Source organism: Pelophylax lessonae (assembly GCF_965119305.1).
Source record: "Pelophylax lessonae genome assembly, chromosome: 1".
In the NCBI taxonomy this organism is placed as follows: domain Eukaryota; kingdom Metazoa; phylum Chordata; class Amphibia; order Anura; family Ranidae; genus Pelophylax; species Pelophylax lessonae.
In genome coordinates this window covers 889,731,850-889,759,138 of record NC_138768.1, presented here as the reverse complement: position 1 = coordinate 889,759,138, position 27,289 = coordinate 889,731,850, and the positions used below count along the sequence as shown (strand labels likewise).

The window sequence follows — 27,289 nt, the reverse complement described above, 5'->3', positions numbered from 1 at the left end:
ACACATAGAAACAATGTATTCAGTCAGTGTGTGTGTTTCCTACAGATGGATCCAGTAATGGGAACCCACCAGAGAGATGTCCCCGTCCTCTTTATTCCCGGGATTCCACACAGGTCAACATTAAAGAAGAGATAAAAGAGGAGGATGATGAGGATTTTGTAGTGGAGGCAGATTTTCCAAAGGGACACAGAAAGCAGTACCAGGACACCATGGTGGAGTCATCCAGTTACAGAAAACCACCAGAGAGATGTCCCCGTCCTCTGTATTCCTGGGATTCCACACAGGAAGATGACCCCATCCCCCACCATCATCAGGTAGATGAAAATGTGAATCCCAGGCCCTAAGAGATATAATTTTTCTATTATTTTTATTTTTTTTGTATTTAATATTATTTCTGCCATTTTGTTGGTTTAGGTTGAAGATCTGATAAATGTACAAAATGAGGTTATAAAGGAAAAGACTTATGTGAGGGGTGATCAGCATTTTACAGAGGAGGTTGGGATGATGGACGCAGTTAAAGAGGAAGAAACTTCTCCAGATATCAGCTCGGGTAATTATACAAGAATGGTTTAAAGCTTACTTAGTGATGTTTGGTTCTGTGATGTCATTGATCTGGTTAGTTGTCATAGTTTGGTGGTGTGATTGCACCCAGTTCCAATTCCAATTCCCAGCCGTTTTGCTGGATGTGGGTCCCCCTGGGTTACCGCTAGCAACAACAGCACATTTAAGCATGTTCTCCAAGTGGGAGCACTGAGACAATGACCAGTCCAGTATCTTTGGGTTTTGTATTTATTTTGTAACTTGGATAGGGGTAGGTATGAGTTGGATACTCCGTTGGCTCAACTATGCACAAATTGCTAGGGACAACTGAAAAATGCCGATTGGCACTGACATGATGCTGGCTAAATGCCGGTCAATGCCGGTTGACGCTGGTTAACACTGGCCTGCTGCTTGTTAATGCTGAACTGACTTTTGACTGCTTTCCTGAACAATGAAGTCCTCTTTAAGGTCCCTTAAGCACTCCTTGCTGAGGTAGCTACTTGTATGAACTGCTGCACTGCTGAACACTTCAGGGCCCGCACCGGTGCCCCCTTTCTCTCACCTATCTTCAGGGCTTAGACACTGGCACCCCCTTTCTAAGCCTTCTCTATTGGTTAGCTGGCTCCCCAATCCCTCTGACCTTCTGGAGTGGTCCCCTCTCATAGGCAGACCCCTGGGCAGTTTTGAGTACTCACAGCACTGTTTTTCCTGAAAACTTCTGCCCAGCAGCTCCACTCGGTCCACAGCACTCTGGATCCTTTCCTGCAGCCCAGCTCAACCTCCGGTCCGCTAGGCCGACAGCCCAGGACACACTTGCTTCCTCTGACAGGAGGAGTGACAGCCGTCAGCCTCCTCCTGGGACTCTGCTTCCTGCCAAAGACACTCTGTCATGTGCTCCCCTCAGACTTATACCCCATCCCAGGGTGCATTGCGGCAGGTCCCACCCACTGAGAAAGATATAAGCCCTGGTGCGCTATTGGTCAGGTTTCCTCCACTGTCGAACAAGACCCCTCATTGAACACAGTGGGGAGACTCCCCAAGCTTAACAGGCACACCTGAAAACGCAGAACAGACTAGCTGAATGATCACCCCCCCCCCCCCCGATAAGCAGACAGGGCCATATAAATACATTTTCCTAAGCCCTACCTAGTAGGAGGGTGCTACAAACTTTAAAATGCTCGACCGACATATATTACTCCTGAAAATACCTATTTTTTTTTTTTTTATTACCTTCCCTCAAATTCCATTCCTCAATATAACGTCCTATCCCAAACAAATGAGGAGGAGATGCTGTACACCAAATTAAAGGTCCTTCTCCATTCCTCAATATAACGTCATGTTCCCAACCATAACATTGTCATCGTTTCAATCGCATTATTACATAGTGAGGTTTGGTTGGGTTAGGTTGTATCATTGATCCATGTCAGATCTCTTCTAAACTTTGAAATGCTCGACCAACATACACTGCTCCAAAGAATGAAAGGAACACTTTGAAAACACATCAGATCTTAATGGGAAAAAATATCATGCTGGATATCTATACTGGTATGGACTGGGTAATGTGTTAGGATCTATACTGGTATGGACTGGGTATTGTGTTAGGATCTATACTGGTATGGACTGGGTAATGTGTTAGGAAGGAAAGGATGCCACATCATTTGATGGAAATGAAAATTATCACCCTGCAGAGGGTTGAATTCAAAGACACCCTGAAAATCAAAGTAAAAAAAATGATGCAGCAGGCGAGTCCATTTTGGTAAAATGTCATTGCAGGACCTCAGAATGGTCCTCAGTAGTGTGTATGTCCCCCATGTGCTTGTATGCATGCCTGACAACGTTGGGGCATTCTCCTAATGAGACAACAGATGGTGTCCTGGGGTATTTCCTCCCAGATCTGGACCAGGACATCACTGAGCTCCTGAACAGACTGAGGTGCAACCTGGCGCCATCGGATGGACTGAAACAGAATGTCCCAGACGTGTTCTATTGGATTCAGGTCAGGTGAGCATGGGGGCCATTCAATGGTATCAATTCCTTCATCCTCCAGGAACTGGCTGCATACTTTTACCACATGAGGTCGGACATTGTCCTACACCAAGAGGCACCCAGGACCCACTGCACCAGCATAGGGCCTGACAATAAAAACAAAAAGCAGAGCGCCTCTAAGTGTTATCAGTTTAATTAAAAGGGTAATGCAGGTACAGGAAAACTGCTCACATTTAAAACAGTATAAAATAGCTCATCTGTTAGGTGGTCTGCAGGAACACAGGGGTCCACGGCTGGATGTTAGTAGCTCCAAGAGATGGTGCAGGGGATGCTGAAGGAGGGAGATGTCTGGAGAGCCAAGAGACCAGATAGTAGGATGGTCAGCAGCTTCAGGAAGGTGTTCTGTTCCTCAGGGAGACACCTGGTGAGCCGAGAGACCGTTAGGTAGAATGGCTGTCGGCTTCAGAAGGGCGCCCTGCTCCTCAGTACATCCGGCGCCAACAGATAGGGGAGCCCAGCGTGACAGATCCAGCAGCCAAACGCACAACGCGTTTCCGAGCGTGCGCAGTAGCCTCACAGGGCATGCGCGCTCCTTTCTCAAGTGCAGTGGCATGACACAGAAGAGCTGAACAAGTTTATAGGAAGCCAGCACTCAAGCTGGGTGGATACAGATGGACTTAAAGTGGCCATTGTAAATGGGCTGGACAGTGGGACCACAATACTTAAAGCGGCAATAAGAAAATAAACACAAAAAAAAAAAAAAAAAAAAAAAATCGCATACAAATGAAATCGCATTAAAAAAAAAAAAAAAAAAAAATGGTTATTTAACAAGGTAAAAAGACATACATCGGCTCTAATCATAATATGGTGTTAACATCTAGCTCTTCGTTTAAACCCTTGGGTGAAAGTGAATCCAGGGTATAGATCCAAAATGTCTCTCGTTGGCATAATTTGGCAAATCGTTCGGCCTCAGATGGAAGTTTGGGGATAGACTCTATTACCCAAACCTCCAATCCTGATGTGGACTTGTTGTGGAACTCGAGGAAATGGCGTGGTACGCTATGTTGGTCACAACCCTCCTCCACAAACCTGCGATGGCGACCAAATCGTTGCCGTAGTGGGCGGATGGTGCGACCAACATAGAGTAGTCCACAGGGACAGGTCAGGCAGTAGATCACGTAATCAGTAGAACAGTTGTAGAATTCTTCCAAACGGTAAGTCTTATTCTCATGGGTGAACTGTTTTTTACCATGTCGCACAAAGGCACATGTTTTACATAAAGGCTTGTTACATCGATACATGCCCTTTAAGGGAATGAGGCATAGTGGATTATGGACTTTTTTGGTTTTGAGACGACTGGGTGCAATTTTGTTTTTTAGGGTGGGAGCCCTACGGTAAGTAACTCTAGGTTTGTGACCTAAACTGGGTAAACGATGGGGGTCCTGTAATAAAATGTTCCAGTGTTTCTGTAGTATGGATTCCATTTTCCTGTAGCGGCAGTGGAATCTGGTGATGAACCTCGGAGTGGATTCATCATATTTAGCTGTATTTTTGGGGGGTTTACCAGGCAGGAAGGTGGTGTAAGCTTGATTGACCAATTGGTCAGGGTAACCCTTATCCCTAAACTTGGCTCTCAAAGCATCACTCTGTGTGATGTAATCTATATCCCCGGTACAGTTCTGTCTAAGGCGACAGAACTGCCCTTTAGGTATATTGTTTACCCACTGGGGATGATGACAACTACTATAGTGTAGGTACGAGTTGCCAGCGGTGGGCTTGGTGTAGTTCCGGGCAAAAATGGAAGTTCCTTCACTACCCAGCTCGAGGTCCAGGAAGGCTAGATGAACCGCATCACAAACAGAAGTAAAGGTGAGACCGATATCATTGGTGTTGCAGTGGATGACAAAATCATCAATCGAGGATGGAGGACCGTCCCAGATGATGATGATATCGTCTATGTAACGGCCGTAAAAAACTAGATATTGAGCAAAGGGGTTGTTGTGCCAAATGAAGGATTCTTCCCAGAAACCCATGGTCAGGTTAGCGTAGGAGGGTGCAAAGTTAGCGCCCATTGCGGTACCATGGGTCTGAAGGTAGAAGTCGCCATTAAAACAGAAGTAGTTATGCCTAAGACAAAAATCGGTGGCATCAAGGATAAAGGTGGCTTGTTGGTTATTGAGCATAGGATCTTTTAATAAAAAGTGTTGTGTCGCCCGCAGACCTATGTCATGGGGTGTGACAGAACCCACTGTCACTGTGTGTTTTGGAGGGGACTGTGCGCAAGCCTCCTACCGACAGACTATGGGCCAGAAGATACTGGAGTTTGGCGCTGCAGCCTTTTGACTTTACCATCCACTACTGGCCTGGGAAGCAACGCCGACGAATTATCCAGGCAAACAGACATTGACTCTTTTTGGGATTTGTTACCCGACTAATTCAGGCACAGACCAGTTGGAGGTCTAGTACCTGGATTAGTCTACCTTTGGGGGGGAAGAGATGTGACAGTACTAGCCGTCACTATGGGTGACGGATCACCCTGTCCCTGGATTGTAAACCCCTTTGTGTCATTTTCTTATGAGTTTGGGACATTGCATTTTATTTTCCCTTTATTCATCCTCTGAACAACTGACTCATGGCATTGAGTTAATGTAATGTAATGTTACAACCCATCCCCCCCCCCCTCCTGTTTCTGTGTCTAAGTGTGTGGATTCATGGCAGACAATGGTCTGAGTTGGAGACATCTCTCCGCAGGGGGTGTGTATTTAGACTGCTTGTTTCAAATGTACAAATGTTCAGTTCTCATTGGTTGGTTCCCTTCCCCCCCTTCTGTGGAAAGGCTAAGGGGAGTTTCCCTAACTGTATGTAAAACTGTTGTCTTGGAATGTAATAAACAGTTTAAGCTCTGCATGTTTAACCCTCAACACCTGTGTGGATTGTCTCGTGATTGAGGGGTTAAGGGCTGGATATGACTTCTCCGCAGGCTGTGGGTGCGTTTGGAGGACAGGAGACACAGATCCGGCGGATGTGCCCAGCTGGGGTACAAAGATCCGTTACATTGGTTGGCAGCGGTGGGATGTCTCCTGCAGTCCAGGACATCCAAACCACCACCAGGATTCAAGATCTGGGCAGCTGCCGAGGAGTGATACGGGGACCAGCCAGCATGAGAGCGGAGTTCGGGAGGAGGCTGCAAGGCATGCGGAAGCACCATCGGGGACCAGCGACAGAGCACACCAGGCTCGGCTGGGAGGATGTGATCCGCCGGCAACTCTGGCATGAGGCGCTAAGCCACGAGCGGCACCATCAGGGGAAGATCCTTCCCTCCTCCACAGAGATGTACCGGAAGCAGTACCGTGCGCGAGAGGTGTTCCTGAGGGAACGACCGCGAGATGAAGGGAAGACGGAGCTCGGAAGATTGGTCCAGGAGGAAATGAGGCTGGACGCCAGCTACAGAGCCCTCCGGTGGTTCGCGGCTCAACTGTGGCCAGGTACAGCAGATGGCAGCCCAACAGAAGGCGTTGGCTATGGCGGCGTGGGGCTGCTCCATCAAAAAATGTACGGAGACCCAGACTTTGGGAGCGATGAGGAGTGGCGGCTGGAACACATTCTGGATTTCCGAGATGAGGTGCTGGACCTCCCAGACGAGGCGTGTGACCTGGAGGAATTGGAGTTCCTGGTTGAGCAGGAATGGGAGCTCGAGATTGCCTACAAGCGGCTGTTTGACGGTGATCAGCAGCCTGGCATGGCTCCCGTTGCCTGGGACTGTCCGAGAGAAATAGCAGACAGTCACGAAGATGAGAAGCAAATGGGGCCAGGGGTGACCCTGCGTTTTCCCGTACTAACTGCAATGGAAGAAGCAGCGATGATACAGAGGGCACTGCGAGCGCTAGAATGCCGGAACGCACCGGAGGTCCCCCAGGCAGCGAGACAAGCTAATAGCATGAAGGTCTCAGAAGGGGGAGTTGAGACAGGCGCTGGAAGGCTGGGAAATGGTGATCAGCAGCAAGTCCAGAGTATCTCATCTGGTGCCCCAGCAGAAGCATTGGCTACAGGGCAGAGTGCCCCTGGCATCTGCCTAGCATCAGAAAAAGAGTTGGATCCGGAGAGTTTGAGAGAGGATCTGCGTGAGTTGTTTTCCCAACAGCAGATACCCCCACCGGGAGTAGAGGAAGCAATTCTCCCTCCCCAACAATTGGACACTACCCCAGTGTTTATCCCCCCAGCAGAAGCGCTGGCTACGGGGCAGAGTGCCGCTGGCCTCTGCCCACCCTCAGAGGTAGATCCAGGGAGTCCGAGGGGTGACCTCAGTGAGCCGTTTCCCCAGCACTTGGACACTACCCCAGTGGTTATCCCCCCAGCAGAAGCGCTGGCTACGGGGCAGAGTGCCGCTGGCCTCTGCCCACCCTCAGAGGTAGATCCAGGGAGTCCGAGGGGTGACTTCAGTGAGCCGTTTCCCCAGCACTTGGACACTACCCCAGTGTTTATCGCCCCAGCAGAAGTGCTGGCTACAGGACAGAGCGCTGATGGTCTCTGCCCAGCATCAGAACCAGAGATGAAGAATCCGGGAGACAGTCCCTGCAAGATACCTTCTCAGCGGCTCGTAACTACACCAGGAGAAAAGCAAGTACCTTTTTCTCCCCAAATGCATAGCCCTGCCAGCCTACATTCCCTACCAGCGGAAGCGCTGGCATCAGGACAGAGAATTATTCAGCTCCCCCCAATATCTGCAACCCTGCCCTGGATCAGAGGAGTGCAGACAGCTGTTCCAACTCTGCAGCAGCTGTTTTTATTCATGGGAGACCCTATGTGCGGTTTTGCTCCCCAGCGCCAGAGTCGTTCTTTTACTTTTCCTGGTTGCCTGGGGTGGAAGTTTGTGACTAACGCAGGTCCAGACCATTTGAGGGTCAGGAACCTTGTTAGTCTGTTTTTAAAAGGGGAGAAATGTGACAGAACCCACTGTCACTGTGTGTTTTGGAGGGGACTGTGCGCAAGCCTCCTACCGACAGACTATGGGCCAGAAGATACTGGAGTTTGGCGCTGCAGCCTTTTGACTTTACCATCCACTACTGGCCTGGGAAGCAACGCCGACAAATTATCCAGGCAAACAGACATTGACTCTTTTTGGGATTTGTTACCCGACTAATTCAGGCACAGACCAGTTGGAGGTCTAGTACCTGGATTAGTCTACCTTTGGGGGGGAAGAGATGTGACGGTACTAGCCGTCACTATGGGTGACGGATCACCCTGTCCCTGGATTGTAAACCCCTTTGTGTCATTTTCTTATGAGTTTGGGACATTGCATTTTATTTTCCCTTTATTCATCCTCTGAACAACTGACTCATGGCATTGAGTTAATGTAATGTAATGTTACAACCCATCCCCCCCCCCCCCCTCCTGTTTCTGTGTCTAAGTGTGTGGATTCATGGCAGACAATGGTCTGAGTTGGAGACATCTCTCCGCAGGGGGTGTGTATTTAGACTGCTTGTTTCAAATGTACAAATGTTCAGTTCTCATTGGTTGGTTCCCTTCCCCCCCTTCTGTGGAAAGGCTAAGGGGAGTTTCCCTAACTGTATGTAAAACTGTTGTCTTGGAATGTAATAAACAGTTTAAGCTCTGCATGTTTAACCCTCAACACCTGTGTGGATTGTCTCGTGATTGAGGGGTTAAGGGCTGGATATGACTTCTCCGCAGGCTGTGGGTGCGTTTGGAGGACAGGAGACACAGATCCGGCGGATGTGCCCAGCTGGGGTACAAAGATCCGTCACATGGGGGATGGACGTATAAAGGGAATTAACGTCCAGGGACAACCAAAGATAGCTATCCGCCCAAGAGTATGGGGCTAAGAGCTCCAATAGGTGGATAGAGTCTCTGATATAAGACTGCAGGGACTGGGCGAGTGGCTGCAAAAATACATCAATGTACTGTGACAATCCGCTGGTGATGCTATCCATGGCAGCAACGATAGGTCTACCAGGTGGGCAGAGGGGGTCTTTATGTACCTTGGGAAGGTGATAGAAATAAGGTGTATGGTAGTATTCCTTTTTAAGAAAAGCGGCTTCTTTGGTATCAAGGACTTTATCTCTAACTGCGTTACAGATCAAAGACTCCGCCTCTAATCTAAAGGTGGGGAGTGGATCCTTGGTTAGCTTGACGTAGGTGTTTGTGTCAGACAAGAGTCTGAGGGCTTCCCTGATGTAATCGGCCCTGTCCTGGATGACTATAGCTCCACCCTTGTCGGCCGGTTTAATGACCAAATCTGTATTGTCGGTAAATTTTTTAAGGGAAAGGCTAAAAAGAAAATTCATAGAAGAGGATGTAGAGGAGGAAGGCACAAACACAATAATAGGAGCCAAGGTGCGCAAACTATAAAATTATTTAATCTATCATCACAGGCCCTCACGCCTGCTGATGAAGCCCTACTCAGCAGAGGTCTTTCTTTTTCACCCACCACATATCCCAACTCTTTCCTCCTATTTAAAGATCTTAATCAATTTGTCAGAAAATTGACCCTCAATAGACACTTCAACATTAAGTCCAAGAAGGACTTGAGCAATACACCCCTCCTGGACAAGGACATACCCACTAGCACCCCTGATACTGAACTGCTTACCATTGAGGATGATGTTTTTAGCTTATATGAGGTTGATCCTGACCCCGATGACCCTGACCTCAACCTATACTTGTACACACAACACTTACAGACATCTCCCCCTGTCAAGCACACCAATCTATATCCCCCGTCAGTTTTCTATCCTACTAGGTCCAAAGGCCCGTATATTGAGTCTTTTTACAGAATGGTGTTTTCTGATCTCCAGCAGCTATGTCATCAGCCCTCTAATACTAAGAAATTAATTCACCACAACCTTACCCGCAACGAAACCCTTTCCCTTAAAAAATTTACCGACAATACAGATTTGGTCATTAAACCGGCCGACAAGGGTGGAGCTATAGTCATCCAGGACAGGGCCGATTACATCAGGGAAGCCCTCAGACTCTTGTCTGACACAAACACCTACGTCAAGCTAACCAAGGATCCACTCCCCACCTTTAGATTAGAGGCGGAGTCTTTGATCTGTAACGCAGTTAGAGATAAAGTCCTTGATACCAAAGAAGCCGCTTTTCTTAAAAAGGAATACTACCATACACCTTATTTCTATCACCTTCCCAAGGTACATAAAGACCCCCTCTGCCCACCTGGTAGACCTATCGTTGCTGCCATGGATAGCATCACCAGCGGATTGTCACAGTACATTGATGTATTTTTGCAGCCACTCACCCAGTCCCTGCAGTCTTATATCAGAGACTCTATCCACCTATTGGAGCTCTTAGCCCCATACTCTTGGGCGGATAGCTATCTTTGGTTGTCCCTGGACGTTAATTCCCTTTATACGTCCATCCCCCATGACATAGGTCTGCGGGCGACACAACACTTTTTATTAAAAGATCCTATGCTCAATAACCAACAAGCCACCTTTATCCTTGATGCCACCAATTTTTGTCTTAGGCATAACTACTTCTGTTTTAATGGCGACTTCTACCTTCAGACCCATGGTACCGCAATGGGCGCTAACTTTGCACCCTCCTACGCTAACCTGACCATGGGTTTCTGGGAAGAATCCTTCATTTGGCACAACAACCCCTTTGCTCAATATCTAGTTTTTTACGGCCGTTACATAGACGATATCATCATCATCTGGGACGGTCCTCCATCCTCGATTGATGATTTTGTCATCCACTGCAACACCAATGATATCGGTCTCACCTTTACTTCTGTTTGTGATGCGGTTCATCTAGCCTTCCTGGACCTCGAGCTGGGTAGTGAAGGAACTTCCATTTTTGCCCGGAACTACACCAAGCCCACCGCTGGCAACTCGTACCTACACTATAGTAGTTGTCATCATCCCCAGTGGGTAAACAATATACCTAAAGGGCAGTTCTGTCGCCTTAGACAGAACTGTACCAGGGATATAGATTACATCACACAGAGTGATGCTTTGAGAGCCAAGTTTAGGGATAAGGGTTACCCTGACCAATTGGTCAATCAAGCTTACACCACCTTCCTGCCTGGTAAACCCCCCAAAAATACAGCTAAATATGATGAATCCACTCCGAGGTTCATCACCAGATTCCACTGCCGCTACAGGAAAATGGAATCCATACTACAGAAACACTGGAACATTTTATTACAGGACCCCCATCTTTTACCCAGTTTAGGTCACAAACCTAGAGTTACTTACCGTAGGGCTCCCACCCTAAAAAACAAAATTGCACCCAGTCGTCTCAAAACCAAAAAAGTCCATAATCCACTATGCCTCATTCCCTTAAAGGGCATGTATCGATGTAACAAGCCTTTATGTAAAACATGTGCCTTTGTGCGACATGGTAAAAAACAGTTCACCCATGAGAATAAGACTTACCGTTTGGAAGAATTCTACAACTGTTCTACTGATTACGTGATCTACTGCCTGACCTGTCCCTGTGGACTACTCTATGTTGGTCGCACCATCCGCCCACTACGGCAACGATTTGGTCGCCATCGCAGGTTTGTGGAGGAGGGTTGTGACCAACATAGCGTACCACGCCATTTCCTCGAGTTCCACAACAAGTCCACATCAGGATTGGAGGTTTGGGTAATAGAGTCTATCCCCAAACTTCCATCTGAGGCCGAACGATTTGCCAAATTATGCCAACGAGAGACATTTTGGATCTATACCCTGGATTCACTTTCACCCAAGGGTTTAAACGAAGAGCTAGATGTTAACACCATATTATGATTAGAGCCGATGTATGTCTTTTTACCTTGTTAAATAACCATTTTTTTTTTTTTTTTTTTTAATGCGATTTCATTTGTATGCGATTTTTTTTTTTTTTTTTTTTGTGTTTATTTTCTTATTGCCGCTTTAAGTATTGTGGTCCCACTGTCCAGCCCATTTACAATGGCCACTTTAAGTCCATCTGTATCCACCCAGCTTGAGTGCTGGCTTCCTATAAACTTGTTCAGCTCTTCTGTGTCATGCCACTGCACTTGAGAAAGGAGCGCGCATGCCCTGTGAGGCTACTGCGCACGCTCGGAAACGCGTTGTGCGTTTGGCTGCTGGATCTGTCACGCTGGGCTCCCCTATCTGTTGGCGCCGGATGTACTGAGGAGCAGGGCGCCCTTCTGAAGCCGACAGCCATTCTACCTAACGGTCTCTCGGCTCACCAGGTGTCTCCCTGAGGAACAGAACACCTTCCTGAAGCTGCTGACCATCCTACTATCTGGTCTCTTGGCTCTCCAGACATCTCCCTCCTTCAGCATCCCCTGCACCATCTCTTGGAGCTACTAACATCCAGCCGTGGACCCCTGTGTTCCTGCAGACCACCTAACAGATGAGCTATTTTATACTGTTTTAAATGTGAGCAGTTTTCCTGTACCTGCATTACCCTTTTAATTAAACTGATAACACTTAGAGGCGCTCTGCTTTTTGTTTTTATTTTCACTTTCAGAGCTGACTTCTCTCTGCAGCTGAGCTGGCCCTGAGTGTAATCTATTTCAGCCATCAACTACACCAGATTAATGACTATACATGAACTGCATACCCCTTGATGCTATATAGGTATGTGTGATGCGCCAACTCTTATCCTGCTTGTTCATAGGGCCTGACAATGGGTCCAAGGATTTCATCCTGATACCTAATGGCAGTCAGGGTGCCATTGTCTAGCCTGTAGAGGTCTGTGCGTCCCTCCATGGATACGCCTTCCCAGACCATCACTGACCCACCACCCAACCGGTCACGCTGAACGATGTTACAGGCAGCATAATGTTCTCCACGGCTTCTCCAGACCCTTTCACGTCTGTCACATGTGCTCAGGGTGAACCTGCTCTCATCTGTGAAAAGCACAGGGTGCCAGTGGTGGAGCTGCCAATTCTGGTATTCAATGACCAATGCCAATCGAGCTCCACAGTGCCGGGCAGTGAGCACAGAGCCCACTAGAGGAGGTCGGCCCTCAGGCCACCCTCATGAAGTCTGTTTCTGATTGTTTGGTCAGAGACATTCACACCAGTGTCCTGCTGGAGGTCATTTTGTAGGGCTCTGGCAGTCCTCATCCTGTTCCTCCTTGCACAAAGGAGCAGATACTGGTCCTGCTGATGGGTTAAGGACCTTCTACGGCCCTGTCCAGCCCTCCTAGAGTAACTGCCTGTCTCCTGGAATCTCCTCCATGCTCCTGAGACTGTGCTGGGAGACACAGCAAACCTTCTGGCAATGGGAGGTATTGATGTGCCATCCTGGAGGAGTTGGACTGCCTGTGCAACCTCTATAGGGTCCAGGTATGGCCTCATCCTACCAGTAGTGACACTGACCCCAGCCAAATGCAAAACTAGTGACAAACACTCAGAAAAGATGAGTAGGCAAAATGTCAGTGGCCTCAACCTGTAAAACCATTCCTGTTTTGGAGGCCGTCTCATTGTTGCCCATCTAATGCACCTGTTGGTAACAACCCCCTCTACTACTTCACTGACCAGATGAATATCCCAGGAGTTTCCCTGACTTGATGTCATACTCTGATTTATAAAGTGTTGAGCAGTGTATATGAAGTGTGGAAAACTCTTGGTAATTTTTCTTGTCTTCTGACAGACGGACTCTGTGGTGGGAATAGAAGGACATCGGAGGAAGATGTGACTACAGAAGATAATGACATGGCATCTTCTCCAGAAGTAAATCCCGTTCCTCATAATATACATGACAGACCTCACCATTGGAGGAGATCATTGGAATCTCCTGATACTTCACATAGTCCTTTAATATCAGACAGTGCCGACGGGTGCGGGAAACCATCTCATCTCAGGGAATCTTCTTTAGATCATAAAGGGGTTCATACAGGAGAGAATTCATTGTCATGTTCAGAGTGCAGGAAATGTTTTAAACACAAAAAAAACCTTCTTAGCCATCAGAGAATGCACACAGGTGACCTTCCCTATTCATGTTCAGAGTGTGGGAAATATTTTAATCATAAAGGATCCCTTCTTAGCCATCAGAGAATACACACAGGTGACCTTCCCTTTTCATGTTCAGAGTGTGGGAAATGTTTTAATCATAAAGGAACCCTTCTTAGCCATCAGAAAATACACACTGATGAGCATCCTTATTCATGTTCAGAGTGCGAGAAAAGTTTTAATGATAAAGGAGTCCTTATTAGGCATCAGAGAATACACACAGGGGAGCGTCCCTATTCATGTTCAGAGTGCGGGAAAAGTTTTAATCATAAAGTTAGCCTTCTTAGCCATCAGAAAATACACACAGGTGAGCGTCCCTATTTATGTTCAAACTGCGGGAAATGTTTTAATAGTAAAAGAAACCTTCTTAGGCATCAGAGAATACACATAGGTGAGCGTCCCTATTCATGTACAGAGTGCGGGAAATGTTTCAATCAAAAAGAACACCTTCTTAGCCATCAGATAATACACACAGGTGAGCTTCCTCATTCATGTTCAGAGTGTGGGAAATATTTTAGTAGAAAAGGAAACCTTCTTCGGCACCAGAGACTTCACACAGGGGAGCGGCCCTATTCATGTTCAGAGTGCGGGAAAAGTTTTAATTATAAAGTAAGCCTTCTTAGCCATCAGACAGTACACATGGTAGTTTAGAGAAACAACAATGACACTTGAATAACAATATATCAGTTTACTGACTTAAGGAAATGAACCGATATAGTTTCAACACAACAGGAAACATGAGTGTAAAGAACCAAAGTGAGATTCTGAATCTTAAAGTCCCAGAAACATTGAGTGGCCCAAGACTCAGAATCTCATCTAACTGTTTTATCTAAAGTTAGATCTGACTAACTCAGCTGCATAGATATATCTCAAGAGACTCCATATCAATTTTAAATAAAACCTGAAAGAGTGCACTCTATCACCTATAGGGGGCCCCCTTTCCTATGAATTAAATGAGTCTCTTCCTGGGCATGGTCTTGCTAATCTTCGCCAGCAGTAGGAGCTCTAATCATTCCATGAATGATATTTGTAATCCAAAGGGAAAAAGGAGTATTTGTAATCCAGGCTCTTAAATCAGTATAAACCACTGTATGTGTACAGATGAGGCCTCCCAGTTCACCAAGCACTATGAAAGATCAGGAGTGTCCAATAGCAACCGCTCCACTACATTAAAATTCTGTCTGTGTCTCTGCTGCATCACAGGCCCTTTCACTGTGTCCATGAGCGGCTGCGCTCACTACAATTAGGTATCTCTCACCCAATCCTCTGACACTCCTCTCCGACAGTCCTCCGCACCAGGTTGGTCACCTCTCTGTAACATACGCCCCCTCTCCAAGGTGTCTCCGCTCTCGATCAGTCACTCCTCTGTGACATCTGCCACCTCTCCAAGGTGTCTCTGCACTAGGCCATGGCCTCTACTCGCTCTGCTCTCCACAGCGGTTGTCCGGCACATCCACACCGAATGCCGTGAGGCAAGAGAGCGAACATTCAACTTCACACCTTATTTATAGACACTCCCATAATCCCCCCGTGGAACCAGCAGCTCCCTGGGAGGATAGTTCACTCCGGCCCACTTTGCACAGTCTTCATCCTCCACTGGACTATATATTCCACAATCCAACACGCCACTCTTCAGGAGAACCTCAAAATAAGCAACAAACTTAAAGGAACAGCCTTAACTATGCTGGTAGCGATTTCTTCACTTGGCTACATCCTCCCCCCACTTGAATGTCTTTGGTCCCCAAAGATGATGGGACTTCTAAGTGGAAGACTCTATTAAGTACCACAGAAATAAAACTAACAGCAGTCTTGTGTGGAACTAATAGAAGCTGACAACTTTTCAATAAATGTGAGTCACTCTCTCAATAGGCCGACAAGAAATCAGTGGCCAACCTAATAGTGTCAGCGGGTGGAATAAAATCATCTTCCTTGGGAATCCCAACAGAAGAGGCAGTTACTTATGTGGGATGTTGGAATGTTACAATTTGTTTTTCAGAACTCTCTCCTAGGGTATCATATGTCAGTCTCTTTGGTGGGTGTATTTCCCTTCGTAGCCTTAATGACACCCATCTCTGGGTTCAGATTCACTTTCCAACCCTTGAGAGCTACAACTAGGTTGAGACTCCTCACACTCCTCAGAAGGGCCCACTGACTCCTCTGTGTCTTGTACAATTGAACTCCTGTCTTCCACTAGCTCCTCAGTATTCTCCACGGGGGAATGATTCACATCCTCATCAGAAGGTCCTTCCAGATCATGAGATGGAGAAGCAGGCGAAGCGTTTTCAGATGGCAGTGTCCACACCAGACAAAATTGCTTCTTTTCATAAAATATCGGATCCATGGATTACGTACCTCTCAGATGCCTCATAGGATGCTAACATTAAAGCCTTCTTGGACAAGATAGAGTGCACTTCTTCTCTTTGTGTCCTAGTCTCTCTTTTGCTTTACTCTACCCACTCCTCGTTTCTCTTTAAGGAACATGAGCCTATTATAGTGACGTTGCATTTATTAAAAGTCATTATTTACTCTGTGATCCGGGATGTGCTGCAGGTGGAATACAGCCAACACAATCTGCTTCATCTGTCTCCCCACCCCCCGTTTATTGGGCTCTGATGGAGAGGCTGGGTAATGTCACTAACACTGTGGTGGCGCCCCTGTTCCTCTCCCATGCCTGTGCGACTCGGGTGGGGGGTAAGATATAAATGGGTGGGAGAAGATACTTTCCTAGGGACCACAGCTTTGGTTTTATCTTTCTTCATGTTAAATAAATGGTTCTAGAGGCAAATATATGGAACCATCTTGATCAGTATTTATGTAGCCTGATATACAATTTTTTTGAGTAATTGATGTTGATGTACCTATTGGTTTTTGTTCTTACTGCTCTTTGTTAAAAATCTCAATAAAACTATTGGAAAAGAAAATAAATAATTGACTTACCAATTCCATTTTTGAAGTGCAGGAATGTTAGGTTGGGCTAAACATGTGTGGTGTCCCTAAAGATGTTCTGCTATTTACCCGTCGTAAACTTGTATCCGAGAAAGGACAACACCTTCATTAAGTTCCTTTTCCTGGCGCATCATGGCAGCATACAATGGGGGGTTGTGGCTTCGCCCCCAAAACCGGATAGGACTGGTTAACTATAAATCAAAGACAGACCCAGCTCGCAGCATTCTCCTTAACGTTCTTCCCGGACCGAACAGTCCTAAAACTCCAGACTGCTTTTTATCCATGGGGGATCTTTCTCCTTCCACTGTAACTAGGAAGCCAATTTATCGTCTTTCTTGGTTAAGTGAGAGAACCACATCCCCTGGATGTTGATGTAACTCTGATGACCTGCTTGGCAGCTACCTTTTCATTCAGGAAAGCTGAAATCTGTGCTTGGTTCCAGCATTGCTTAAGGCAGGGTCAGTCAGCATCAACACGTACAGTCATCTCCTGGATCATGGTTTCTCAACCAGAGTGCCGTGGAACCCTAGGGTTCCTCCTTAGGTTGCTAGGGGTTCCTTGAGCAATGGGCAATGTTAGGACTGGATGGACAGGTGATGGAGCAGTGTAATGTCAGGACTGGATGGACAGATGACGGAGCAGTGTAATGTCAGGACTGGATGGACAGGTGATGGAGCAGTGTAATGTCAGGACTGGATGGACAGGTGATGGAGCAGTGTAATGTCAGGACTGGATGGACAGGTGATGGAGCAGTGTAATGTTAGGACTGGCCTTTGAGGACCGGAGCGACGTCATGACGTCACTTCTGCTCCAGGCTGGAAGTAAATCTTTTTTTTTTTTTATCTTTTGTTTTTAAGTTAAACAAGAGATTTGGGGTCTTTTTGACCCCAGATGTCTCCATAAAGAGGACCTGTCATCCTTATTTCTATTACAAGGGATGTTTACATTATTTGTATCGGAATAAAAGTGATAAAAAAAAACAAAAAGAAGGGACAGTGTAAATATAAAAAGTAAAATAGAAAAAAAAATTGAAGAGACCCCCATCCCTGCGCGGTGCTTGTGCGCAGAAGTGAACGCATACTTAAGTCACGCATGCATATGTAAACGGTAATCTCACCACACATGTGAGGTATCACCGCGAACATTAGAGCGGAAACAATAATTCTAGCGCTAGAACTCCTCTGTAACTGTAAACAGGTAACCTGTGAAGGCTTTTTAAGCATCGCCTATTGATATTTTTAAGTACCATAGTTGTAAAAATCATTTCTTGCTAGAAAATTACTCAGAACCTCCAAACATTATATATTTTTTTGTAACAGAGATCTTAGGGAATAATATGGTGGTTGTTTAAACTTTTTATGTCACACGGTATTTGTGCAGCCATTTTTCAAACGCATTTTCTTTTTTTTTTTGAAAAAAATCTGTTTCATCAATTAAAAAAAAAAAATGAAACACTAAGTTTAGCCCAATTTTTTAATACAATGTAAAAGATGATGTTATGCTGAGGAAATAGATACCTAACATGTCACACTTTAAAATTGCGCACACTCGTGAAATTGCGCCAAACTTCGGCACTTAAAAATCTTCTTAGGTGACGCTTTAAACATTTTTACGGGTTACTAGTTTCGAGTTACAGAGGAGGTCTTGGGTTAGAATTATTGTTCTAGCTCTAACGTTCGTGGCGATACCTCACATGTGTGGTTTGACCGCCGTTTACATAAGTGGGCGTGACGTACATATGTGTTCACTGGTGCGTGCAAGTACACGGGGACGGGGGCGCTTTACATTTTTTTTCTTATTTTAATTGTTTATTTTATTACATTTTTTCTATTTATTTCCTTTTTTTTACACTTTACCTTTACATTTTATTTTTTATCACTTTTATTTCTATTAAAAAGGAATGTAAACATCCCTTGTAATAGGAATATGGCATTACAGGTCCTCTTTATGGGGAAATCGGGGGTCTATTAGAGCTCCAAATCTCTCCTCTGCCCCCCCTGCAGCCGATCAGACTGAGATTGGTGGCCAGGTAAACAAAGGGGCAGAATCGGAAGTGGGGAATACTCGCCGCTCCTGGTCTCCAGGGTTACAGAGCGAGGAGAATGATGTCAGTTCCTATCTCTGTGTACAGGGCAGCCATCACCGCCGGCCACATCGCTCCCGACCTCCGCGATGGGACCGGAGAGCCCGGGAGAGGCGGTGGAAAGGGGGTGGAACCTCCTTCCATCACCCGCAGAAGTGATTGAGTGGCTAATTATCCACTCACATCACTTCTGCCTTGTACAGAATCGCCGGCTGAACAAAATGATACCGGGATGATGCCTGTAGGTGCACCCACCACCCCGCTATTACCACTGAACCCTAAAGACGTATAGGTACATCCATTTGGGGGAATGGTTAAAGTTTATTTTTCCTCAAAAAACTAAGTTTGCAAATACCATGTGACATAAAAAATTACTGCTATCCCCATTTTTTTCTCTTTGGTCTCTGCTAAGAAACAATTGTATAATGTTTGGGGGTTCTAAGTAGTTTTCTAGTAAGAAATACTGATACTGTTGGGAAGAAGATGAAGGGAGAACACCCTGAAGGCCAGTCCTGAAAAGTTACCTGTTAGAGCAAATCACCAAAACATCACCGAGAGTACTCAACTGTTTTGCTGCGAGGAACAAATACGCCTACAATCACCGTAAGTACGCTAAGTACAAAAATCCCAATATGGTCCACAAGGTGGTGACCTGACTTCTCTCAGATGGCAAACACAGATACTGACAGGAAGTGATGCAAGATACTAACAGGAAGTGATGTAAGATACTGACAGGAAGTGATGTAGGTCCACAGAGGAAGTGATGTCAGCGAGTCGGGAGGAAGTAGAGAGGAGACGTAGCTGGAAGTTGCAGCAGAGGAGGTAATAAGATATTATTTTCTATATATAATCTTTAATTACATAAAGAAAATGTCCTCCTTCCATTTTTATGCTGTGAGGAAAGAAACAGAGGAACGCATAACACTGAGAATCAGATTGCAGTCCCCCGGTGAAATCACATAAGTAGGATGAGCAGCAAAACTTCCTCCAGCTCTCCTGTAGCGCCCTCACCAAGCAGAGCCGAGGTACTCATAATCTATCTGGGGAAGAGGCAGAGCTCGGGGTGACCCCGACACTCACCTCTGGAAATATTCAGCAGCTTTCCTCCCTCGTCACTACTAACATTAATCCCGTCCTCTGCCCCAACACCAATTGGGCCCCAAGATCTGTGTATACTGGATTACCAGGAACCCCACCGTGTCCGTGCCATCCTATACTCTGTATGTGTCAGAAGACCCCAGACACAGCTACCTGCCCCCATCTAACACCGCTGTCCCCCCGCTCCTCACCCCACATCTAACACCACTGTTCCCACTCCTCACCCCCATCTAACATCGCTGTTCCTCACTCCTCACCCCCCATCTAACACCGCTGTCCCCCACCCTTCCCCCCATCTAACACCGCTGTCCCCCACCCCTCACCCTACAAATAACACCGCTGTCCCCCGCTCCTTAGCCCCCCATCTAACACCGCTGTCCCCCACTCTTCACCCAGACCCAATGCTGCCACCTTGCTTTCTCTTGCTTCTCACATGATATTGCTCTTATCTCTATTAATAAAACACAGACCTGACCGGAGAGGTGAGGAGGATTCTCAGAAGATTCTTAGGACACAAGAATCTCTACAAGGACGTCATGATGGAGAATCAGTCGCCCCTCGCATCCCTGGGTAAGAAGAGACTTTATTGTAAAGGAGAGAGCAGTACGGAGGCTCCACCTAGATCCCCCATCATATGATAAACCCATAGAAACAATGTATTCAGTCAGTGTGTGTGTTTCCTACAGATGGATCCAGTAATGGGAACCCACCAGAGAGATGTCCCTGTCCTCTGTATTCCCGGGATTCCACACAGGAAGGTCACACCATCCCTCACCATCATCAGGTAGGTGAAGTTGAATGTCGAGTTCGTAAAAGTGATCTGACTGTATGAAAATATATTCCACTTTTAGGTATAAGGTTATTTGTGCTCACATTTTAAAGAAACCATTCCCTGCTATTTTGTTTGTTTAGAATGAAAATCTGATAGATATAAAAGATGAGGTTAAAGAGGAAGAAGAGACGTATGTGAGGGGTGATCAGCAATTCAGGGAAGAGGTTGGGATGATGGACAAAGTTAAAGAGGAGGAATCTTCTCCAGACATCAGCACAGGTGAGTGATGGCCACTAAATAGAAAAACTGTTTGGGTATATGGATTGATGTTTGAGGTTCTATAGATCCACTTCTACAAAGACGTCATGATGGAGAATCAGCCGCCCCTCACATCACCGGGTAAGAGGAGACTTTATTGTAAAGGAGAGAGCAGTACGGAGGGTCCACCTAGATCCCCCATCATCTGATAAACACATAGAAACAATGTATTCAGTCAGTGTGTGTGTTTCCTATAGATGGATCCAGTAATGAGAACCCACCAGAAAGATGTCCCCGTCCTCTGTATTCCCAGGATTCCACACAGGAAGATCACACCATCCCTCAGGATCATCAGGTGAGGGAATATATATGTTGAGATCGTAAAAGTGATCTGACTGTATGAAAATATTCCACTTTTCGGTATAAGGTTATTTGTGCTCACATTTTAAAGAAAACATTCCCTGCTATTTTGTTTGTTTAGAATGAAAATCTGATAGATATAAAAGATGAGGTTAAAGAGGAAGAAGAGGCGTATGTGAGGGGTGATCAGCAGTTCAGGGAAGAGGTTGGGATGATGGAAAAATTTAAAGAGGAGGAATCTTCTCCAGACATCAGCACAGGTGAGTGATGGCCACTAAATAGAAAAACTGTTTGGGTATATGGATTGATGTTTGAGGATCTGTAGATCCACTTCTACAAAGACGTCATGATGGAGAATCAGCCGCTCCTCACATCACAGCGGGTAGGAGGAGGCTTTATTGTAAAGGAGAGAGCAGTACGGAGGCTCCACCTAGATCCCCCATCATCTGATAAACCCATAGAAACAATGTATTCAGTCAGTGTGTGTGTTTCCTACAGATGGATCCAGTAATGGGAACCCACCAGAGAGATGTCCCCGTCCTCTGTATTCCACACAGGAAGATCACACCATCCCATATGTGAGGGGTGATCAGCATTTTACAGAGGAGGTTGGGATGATGGACGCAGTTAAAAAGGAAGAAACTTCTCCAGATATCAGCTCGGGTAATTATGCAATAATGGTTTAAAGCTTACTTAGTGATGTTTGGTTGGGTGGTATCATTGATCTTGTTAGTTGTCAAAGTTTGGTGTTGTGATTGCACCCAGTTCCACGACAGATCTCTTTTAAACTTTAAAATGCTCGACCAACATATGACTCCTGAAAAATACTTTTTTTTTTTTTTAATTACCTTCCCACGTCTCCATTCCTCAATATAAAGTCATTTTCCAGACAAACGGGGAGGAGATACTGTACACCAAATTAAAGGTCCATCTCCATTTCTCATTGTAACGTCGTGTTCCAACAAATGAGGAGGAGATACTGTACACCATATGAAAGGTCCATCTCCAATCCTCAATATAACGCCATGTTCCCAACCATAACATTGTCATCATTTCAATAGCATTATTACTTAATGATGTTTGGTTGGGTAAGGTTGTACCATTGATTCATGTCAGATCTTTCTTTTTTTTTTCAATTCTTTTATATATATGAAAGACAACTTCCAGGCATAATAAACAGTAACATTCCTTATAGAACATATGCTGAGACAGTGTATTACAACATTGAAGACAATTCAGTCATACGTTTGAGATCTACATCGGTCGTAGAATAAGAGGTGTTCTACAATTCCTCTCATGGGAGGAGTTATGCAGGACTAGAAAGTTCCCGGAGTTGTTAGTTCCAGTTTCGCATAACGTATAGAAGAAGAAGGAAGGAGTAAAGCGAATAAGTAGTGGAAAGAGAGGGAAGTAAAATAAACCTAGAGAGAGGCAGAAGAGAATAAGTAGGTTGGATGAGGGGGGAAGGGAAGGAGGGGTGAGGAGGGATGAGGTGGGGTGGAGGGGGGGGGGGTTAGCATTGGTAAAGCTATGGCCCTACATCAGCAATACTTTCCACCAATATTTTAGAGCTTCCCCCAAACTCAACATGAGGTCTCTTTAGTATTGCCCCCCTTAATTAAAGAGCAGCCTTCATCAGAGGACAAATATATTCCATTGACCCCAGGTTTTGGTATATCGTTCGTGTTTGGGACGTGTCTAGAGAACAAGGTTTTCCCGTCTATTTATTTCTTTGACCGTTTTGAGCCACATGCCAACAGTGAGGGCCTGTGGGTTTTTCCATTTAAGAGGGATGCACATTTTAGCAGCATTTAGAAGGTGAGGAATGACAGAATGTTTATAGGTCTGGGCCAGGATGTTAGAAGCATGGAGAAGGAAGAGAGCAGGGTCATTGGGGAGTGGTCGGTTTATAAACCTTTGAGACATTTCACGTACTGTCTTCCAGAACTCCACTAGTTTAGGACACAACCAAAAAACATGTAGTAGTGTCCCCCGGCCCTTCCTGGCATCTCCAGCACTGATCAGTGAGTGTGGGGAAGAACCTGCTCAACCTTGATGGCGTGTGGTACCACCTTGTTAGGAGTTTAAAGTTGGTTTGTTGTATTTACATGCAGATGGATGACGTAAATGGAATGATGTGATTTTGTTGGTCTGGATTAAAATTACAGTATAAAGCTCATTCCCTCTTAGCTAAGAATGGGGGTTGGTAAGTCCCCTAGGGTGTGATCAGTAATGCATAGGTCGTGGATAATACCTGTGTCAGCATTCTGTCTTGAGAGCAATGTTCTTCGAAGGGTGTAAGTTGTGTGTTGCGTTCACTGGGAGGTGGCAATGAGTTTAAGAAATTATGGAGTTGCAATGCCCTCCAGAAATCTAGACGGTAGGGTCCCGAGGAGTCCATGAGGTCTTTGAGTGCAGGCCAACTAGATGATGTTGAAAAATGGGAGGCTTGGAAATAGCCTGACTCCATCAAGGTCCTGAATGTTTTATCTTGGTAGCCCGGAGTAAACTGGGGATTCCCCAGTAATGGGTGTCAGTGGCGAGTGTGTCGGGGAAAGTGGAAGTTGTGTGAATAATTTAGAGCAGGTTCTTATTGTGTGACTTATGAGGGGATGGCGTCTTATGGTGTCTGGTAGTGAATGGTGGCACGGTGGAGCTCTATGGAGGGGTATTTTGCATTTGGCCAGTTCTAGTCTGGGCCAAAGCTTTGCTTCACCATGACGACACCAGTCTGAGTCTCCCCAATTGTGTAGTCTGACAGTACTTGCATAAGTCCAGCACTTCCAATCCACCTAGTCATTTAGGAAGCAAGAGTAGTCTCCTACATAGCCTAGGTCGCTAATGTGCCCAGATAAAATCCACTATTAGGGTGTCCTCTTGTATAAAGTAATGCGAAGGCTGCACCTTAATGGGGACGGTACACCTCTTTTGGGGAGAAAGATGGCCACCAAGTTGGAGGGGCTTTTAAACTAGGAGACGGGGGGGGGGGGAGGGCTCAGAAGTAGAATCAGTCAGGAGGGAGCAAAGGACTGAAGGCAGTTGTAGGGTCAGCAGCAACAATAGGGACATAACGTCAATTGGTAGGTCTGTGCGGGAAAAGCTCAGACTAAACAGGAATAAACATAACCACCAATCACGTTTAACTTCCGTAAAACTAAGAGGGGTATATGCTAATGCCAGGAGCCTAGCTAATAAAATGGATGAGTTGGAAATGTTAGTACATGAGGAGGACATAGACCTTGTGGGAATAACGGAGACTTGGTTCGACCCCTCTCATGACTGGCTGGCCAATATCCAAGGGTATTCGGTGTACCGGAAGACAGGGTAGGAAAAAGAGGGGGAGGGGTATGTCTGTATGTCAAGAACAATATAAAGGTGATAGAGAGGAGTGACATTACGGAAGGGATGAGTATGGATTTAGAATCTGTGTGGGTAGAACTCCATAGAGAAGGAGAAAAGGGAAAAGTAATTGTGGGGGTTTGCTACAGGCCACCTAAACAAGGGGAGGAGGTAGAGCTGGAATTTTTAGCACTAATGGGTAAAGTGGCAAAACTGGGATCAGTCATCATATTGGGGGACTTCAATTATCCCGACATTGACTGGGGAGAGGGGATTACACACTCACAGAAGGCCCGTCCATTCACGGAAACCTTACAGGATAATCACATGTCTCAGTTGGTGGATTCTCCGACTAGAGAAAAAACAATCCTGGATCTATTGATCACTAATGACCCAGACCTAATCTCGGAGGTAGGAGTCCAGGACAACCTGGGCTCTAGCGATCACAGGATGATCACATTTAGTGTAAATAACAATATAACAAGGCAAGTGGGGAACATAAGAACCCTAAACTTCAGAAGGGCAGACTTTCCAAAATTGTACTCATTGATGGAAAGGGTAAACTGGGACAAAACCCTGGGATCCCTGACCACAGAGGAAAAATGGGAATGCTTTAGGACCACATTAAGCAAATGCATCTTGCAGTGCATTCCTATGGGAAATAAATTTAGAAGAGACAAAGCCAAACCTGGCTGGCTAAACCATAGCGTATTGGCCTTCAAGAAATATAAATCAGAGGGCACAGTATCTGCTTTCATACAGTACAAGGAGGCAAATAAGAAAAGTAAACACGAAATCAAGATGGCTAAAATCAACTTTGAGAGACAAATAGCGGAGGATAGTAAAAAAAAAAACCCAAAGAAATTCTTTAAATATATCAACAGCAAAAAAACTACGGCAGAGCATGTTGCACACATAATTAACGATGATGGGAGGATGGTTACAGAGGACACTGAAAAAGCAACCGTGCTGAATGCTTTTTTCTCGTCAGTTTTTACAGAGGAAAAGGAGGGGTACACTGACCATAAATGTATGGTTAGTAGTAATACACAGGACTTGCCACTATGGCTAACAGAGGGTGTAATCAGGGAAACGCTGGATAAAATTAACACAAACAAATCACCAGGCCCAGATGGCGTACATCCGAGAGTACTCAAGGAACTCAGTACGGTTATATCTAGACCACTGTTCCTGATCTTTGCTGACAGTATTAGGACAGGAGATGTACCAGGGGATTGGAGGAAAGCTAACATGATACCGATATTCAAAATGGGGCAGAGGCATATCGCGGGAAATTATAGGCCAGTCAGTCTGACATCAGTAGTATGTAAACTTCTGGAGGGGATGATAAGGGACTATATCGTAGAGTTTGCTAAAGACAACAACATCATGAGCAGTAATCAGCACGGGTTTACAAATGGGCGTTCTTGTCAAACCAATCTCTTAACATTCTACGAGGAGGTGAGCTTTGAGTGAGATAGTGGCAGACCAGTGGATGTGGTGTACTTGGATTTCGCAAAGGCATTTGATACAGTTCCCCACAAGTGCTTAATTTATAAAATAAGGTCGGCAGGGTTTGCTCTTGGATACGGAACTGGCTAAAAGGGTGTGTCCAAAGGGTGGTAATAAACAGCGCATACTCAGACTGGTCTGAGGTAGTAAGCGGGGTCCCCAAGGCTCAGTCCTGGGACCAACCTTGTTCAATTTATTCATAAACAGCATTGAGGACGGGATCAGTAGTTCGATATCAGTTTTTGCAGATGACACAAAATTGGCCAGGGCAATAACTACACAGCATGAAGCAGATATCCTACAGAATGACCTGGACAAAATTACGGAGTGGGCAACGACATGTCAAATGAGGTTTAATGTTGAGAAGTGTAAGGTTTTGCACTTGGGTACTAAAAAACATAAAATCACAATACACGTTAGGGGGGGAACCCTTGGGGGAATCAAAAATGGAGAAAGATCTGGGACTCTTGGTTGATGATAGATTAGGCAATAGCATGCAATGTCAAGTGGCAGCTGCCAAAGCCAGCAGAATATTAGCATACATAAAGAAAGGGATGTATTCCAGAGATAAGACTATAATCCTTCCACTTTATAAAACTCTGGTCCGACCGCATCTGGAGTATTCTGTCCAGTTCTGGTCGCCAGTCCTCGGGAGGGATGTGTTGGAGCTGGAGAGAGTCCAGAGAAGGGCAACTAAACTAATTAGGGGATTGGAGGACCTTAATTATGAAGAGCGTCTGCAATCGCTCGATTTATTCTCCCTGGAGAAGAGACGCCTGAGGAGGGACATGATAGCAATTTACAAATATCTCAATGGGGATCTCAGCTTAGAAAAAAAGCTGTTCAATCGAAGGGATTGCACGAGGACTCGAGGGCATACAATGCGATTAGAGGAGAAGCGTTTTAACCTCAGGCAACGTGAGGGGTTCTTTACTGTGAGGGCTACAAGATTGTGGAATTCTCTACCACAAGAGGTGGTTCCTGCGGGAATTATGGTGGCTTTCAAAAGACTCTTAGACGTACATCTCAAGGATCAGAACATTCAGGGCTATGTGAGATGATTACAGCCACACACACCTACACAGGTTGAACTGGATGGACTATTGTCTTTATTCAACCTCATCTACTATGTAACTATGAAGGGATGAATATCGGAAGTGCTTGAAAGAGGTATAGGAACTTAGGGAGTATGCACATTTTAATAATTTTCATCTTCCAAACCATGAATGGAGATCAGATTTTGATTTATCTTATAGAATGTGGACTTTCTTTAGGAGGGGGAGAAAGTCAAGCGTGAAGATGTGTGAAAATTTGGGTGGTATGAGAGTGCCCAGGTATTTCAGCCCTGAGTTAATCCATTTTAGCTTAGAATTAAATCGCAGTTGGTGGAGGAGGGGGTTTGATAAACCTACTCCAATAGCTT

At 45.7% G+C, this 27,289-nt stretch overlaps 1 protein-coding gene across 1 annotated transcript in view; it reads left to right on the top strand.

Annotated features, from left to right (window-relative positions):
- Window positions 1-20,097: 20,097 nt before the first annotated feature.
- Window positions 20,098-27,289, top strand: part of LOC309550826 (uncharacterized protein) — a gene marked incomplete at its 3' end in the record, with an annotated part of 215,412 nt that continues 208,220 nt past the window's right edge. The window contains exons 1-2 of the mRNA XM_082251174.1: window positions 20,098-20,195; window positions 20,312-20,413. Coding sequence (XP_082107300.1) covers window positions 20,162-20,195; window positions 20,312-20,413 — 136 coding nt within the window. The 5' untranslated portion in view covers window positions 20,098-20,161. The remainder of the gene's footprint in view (window positions 20,196-20,311; window positions 20,414-27,289) is intronic.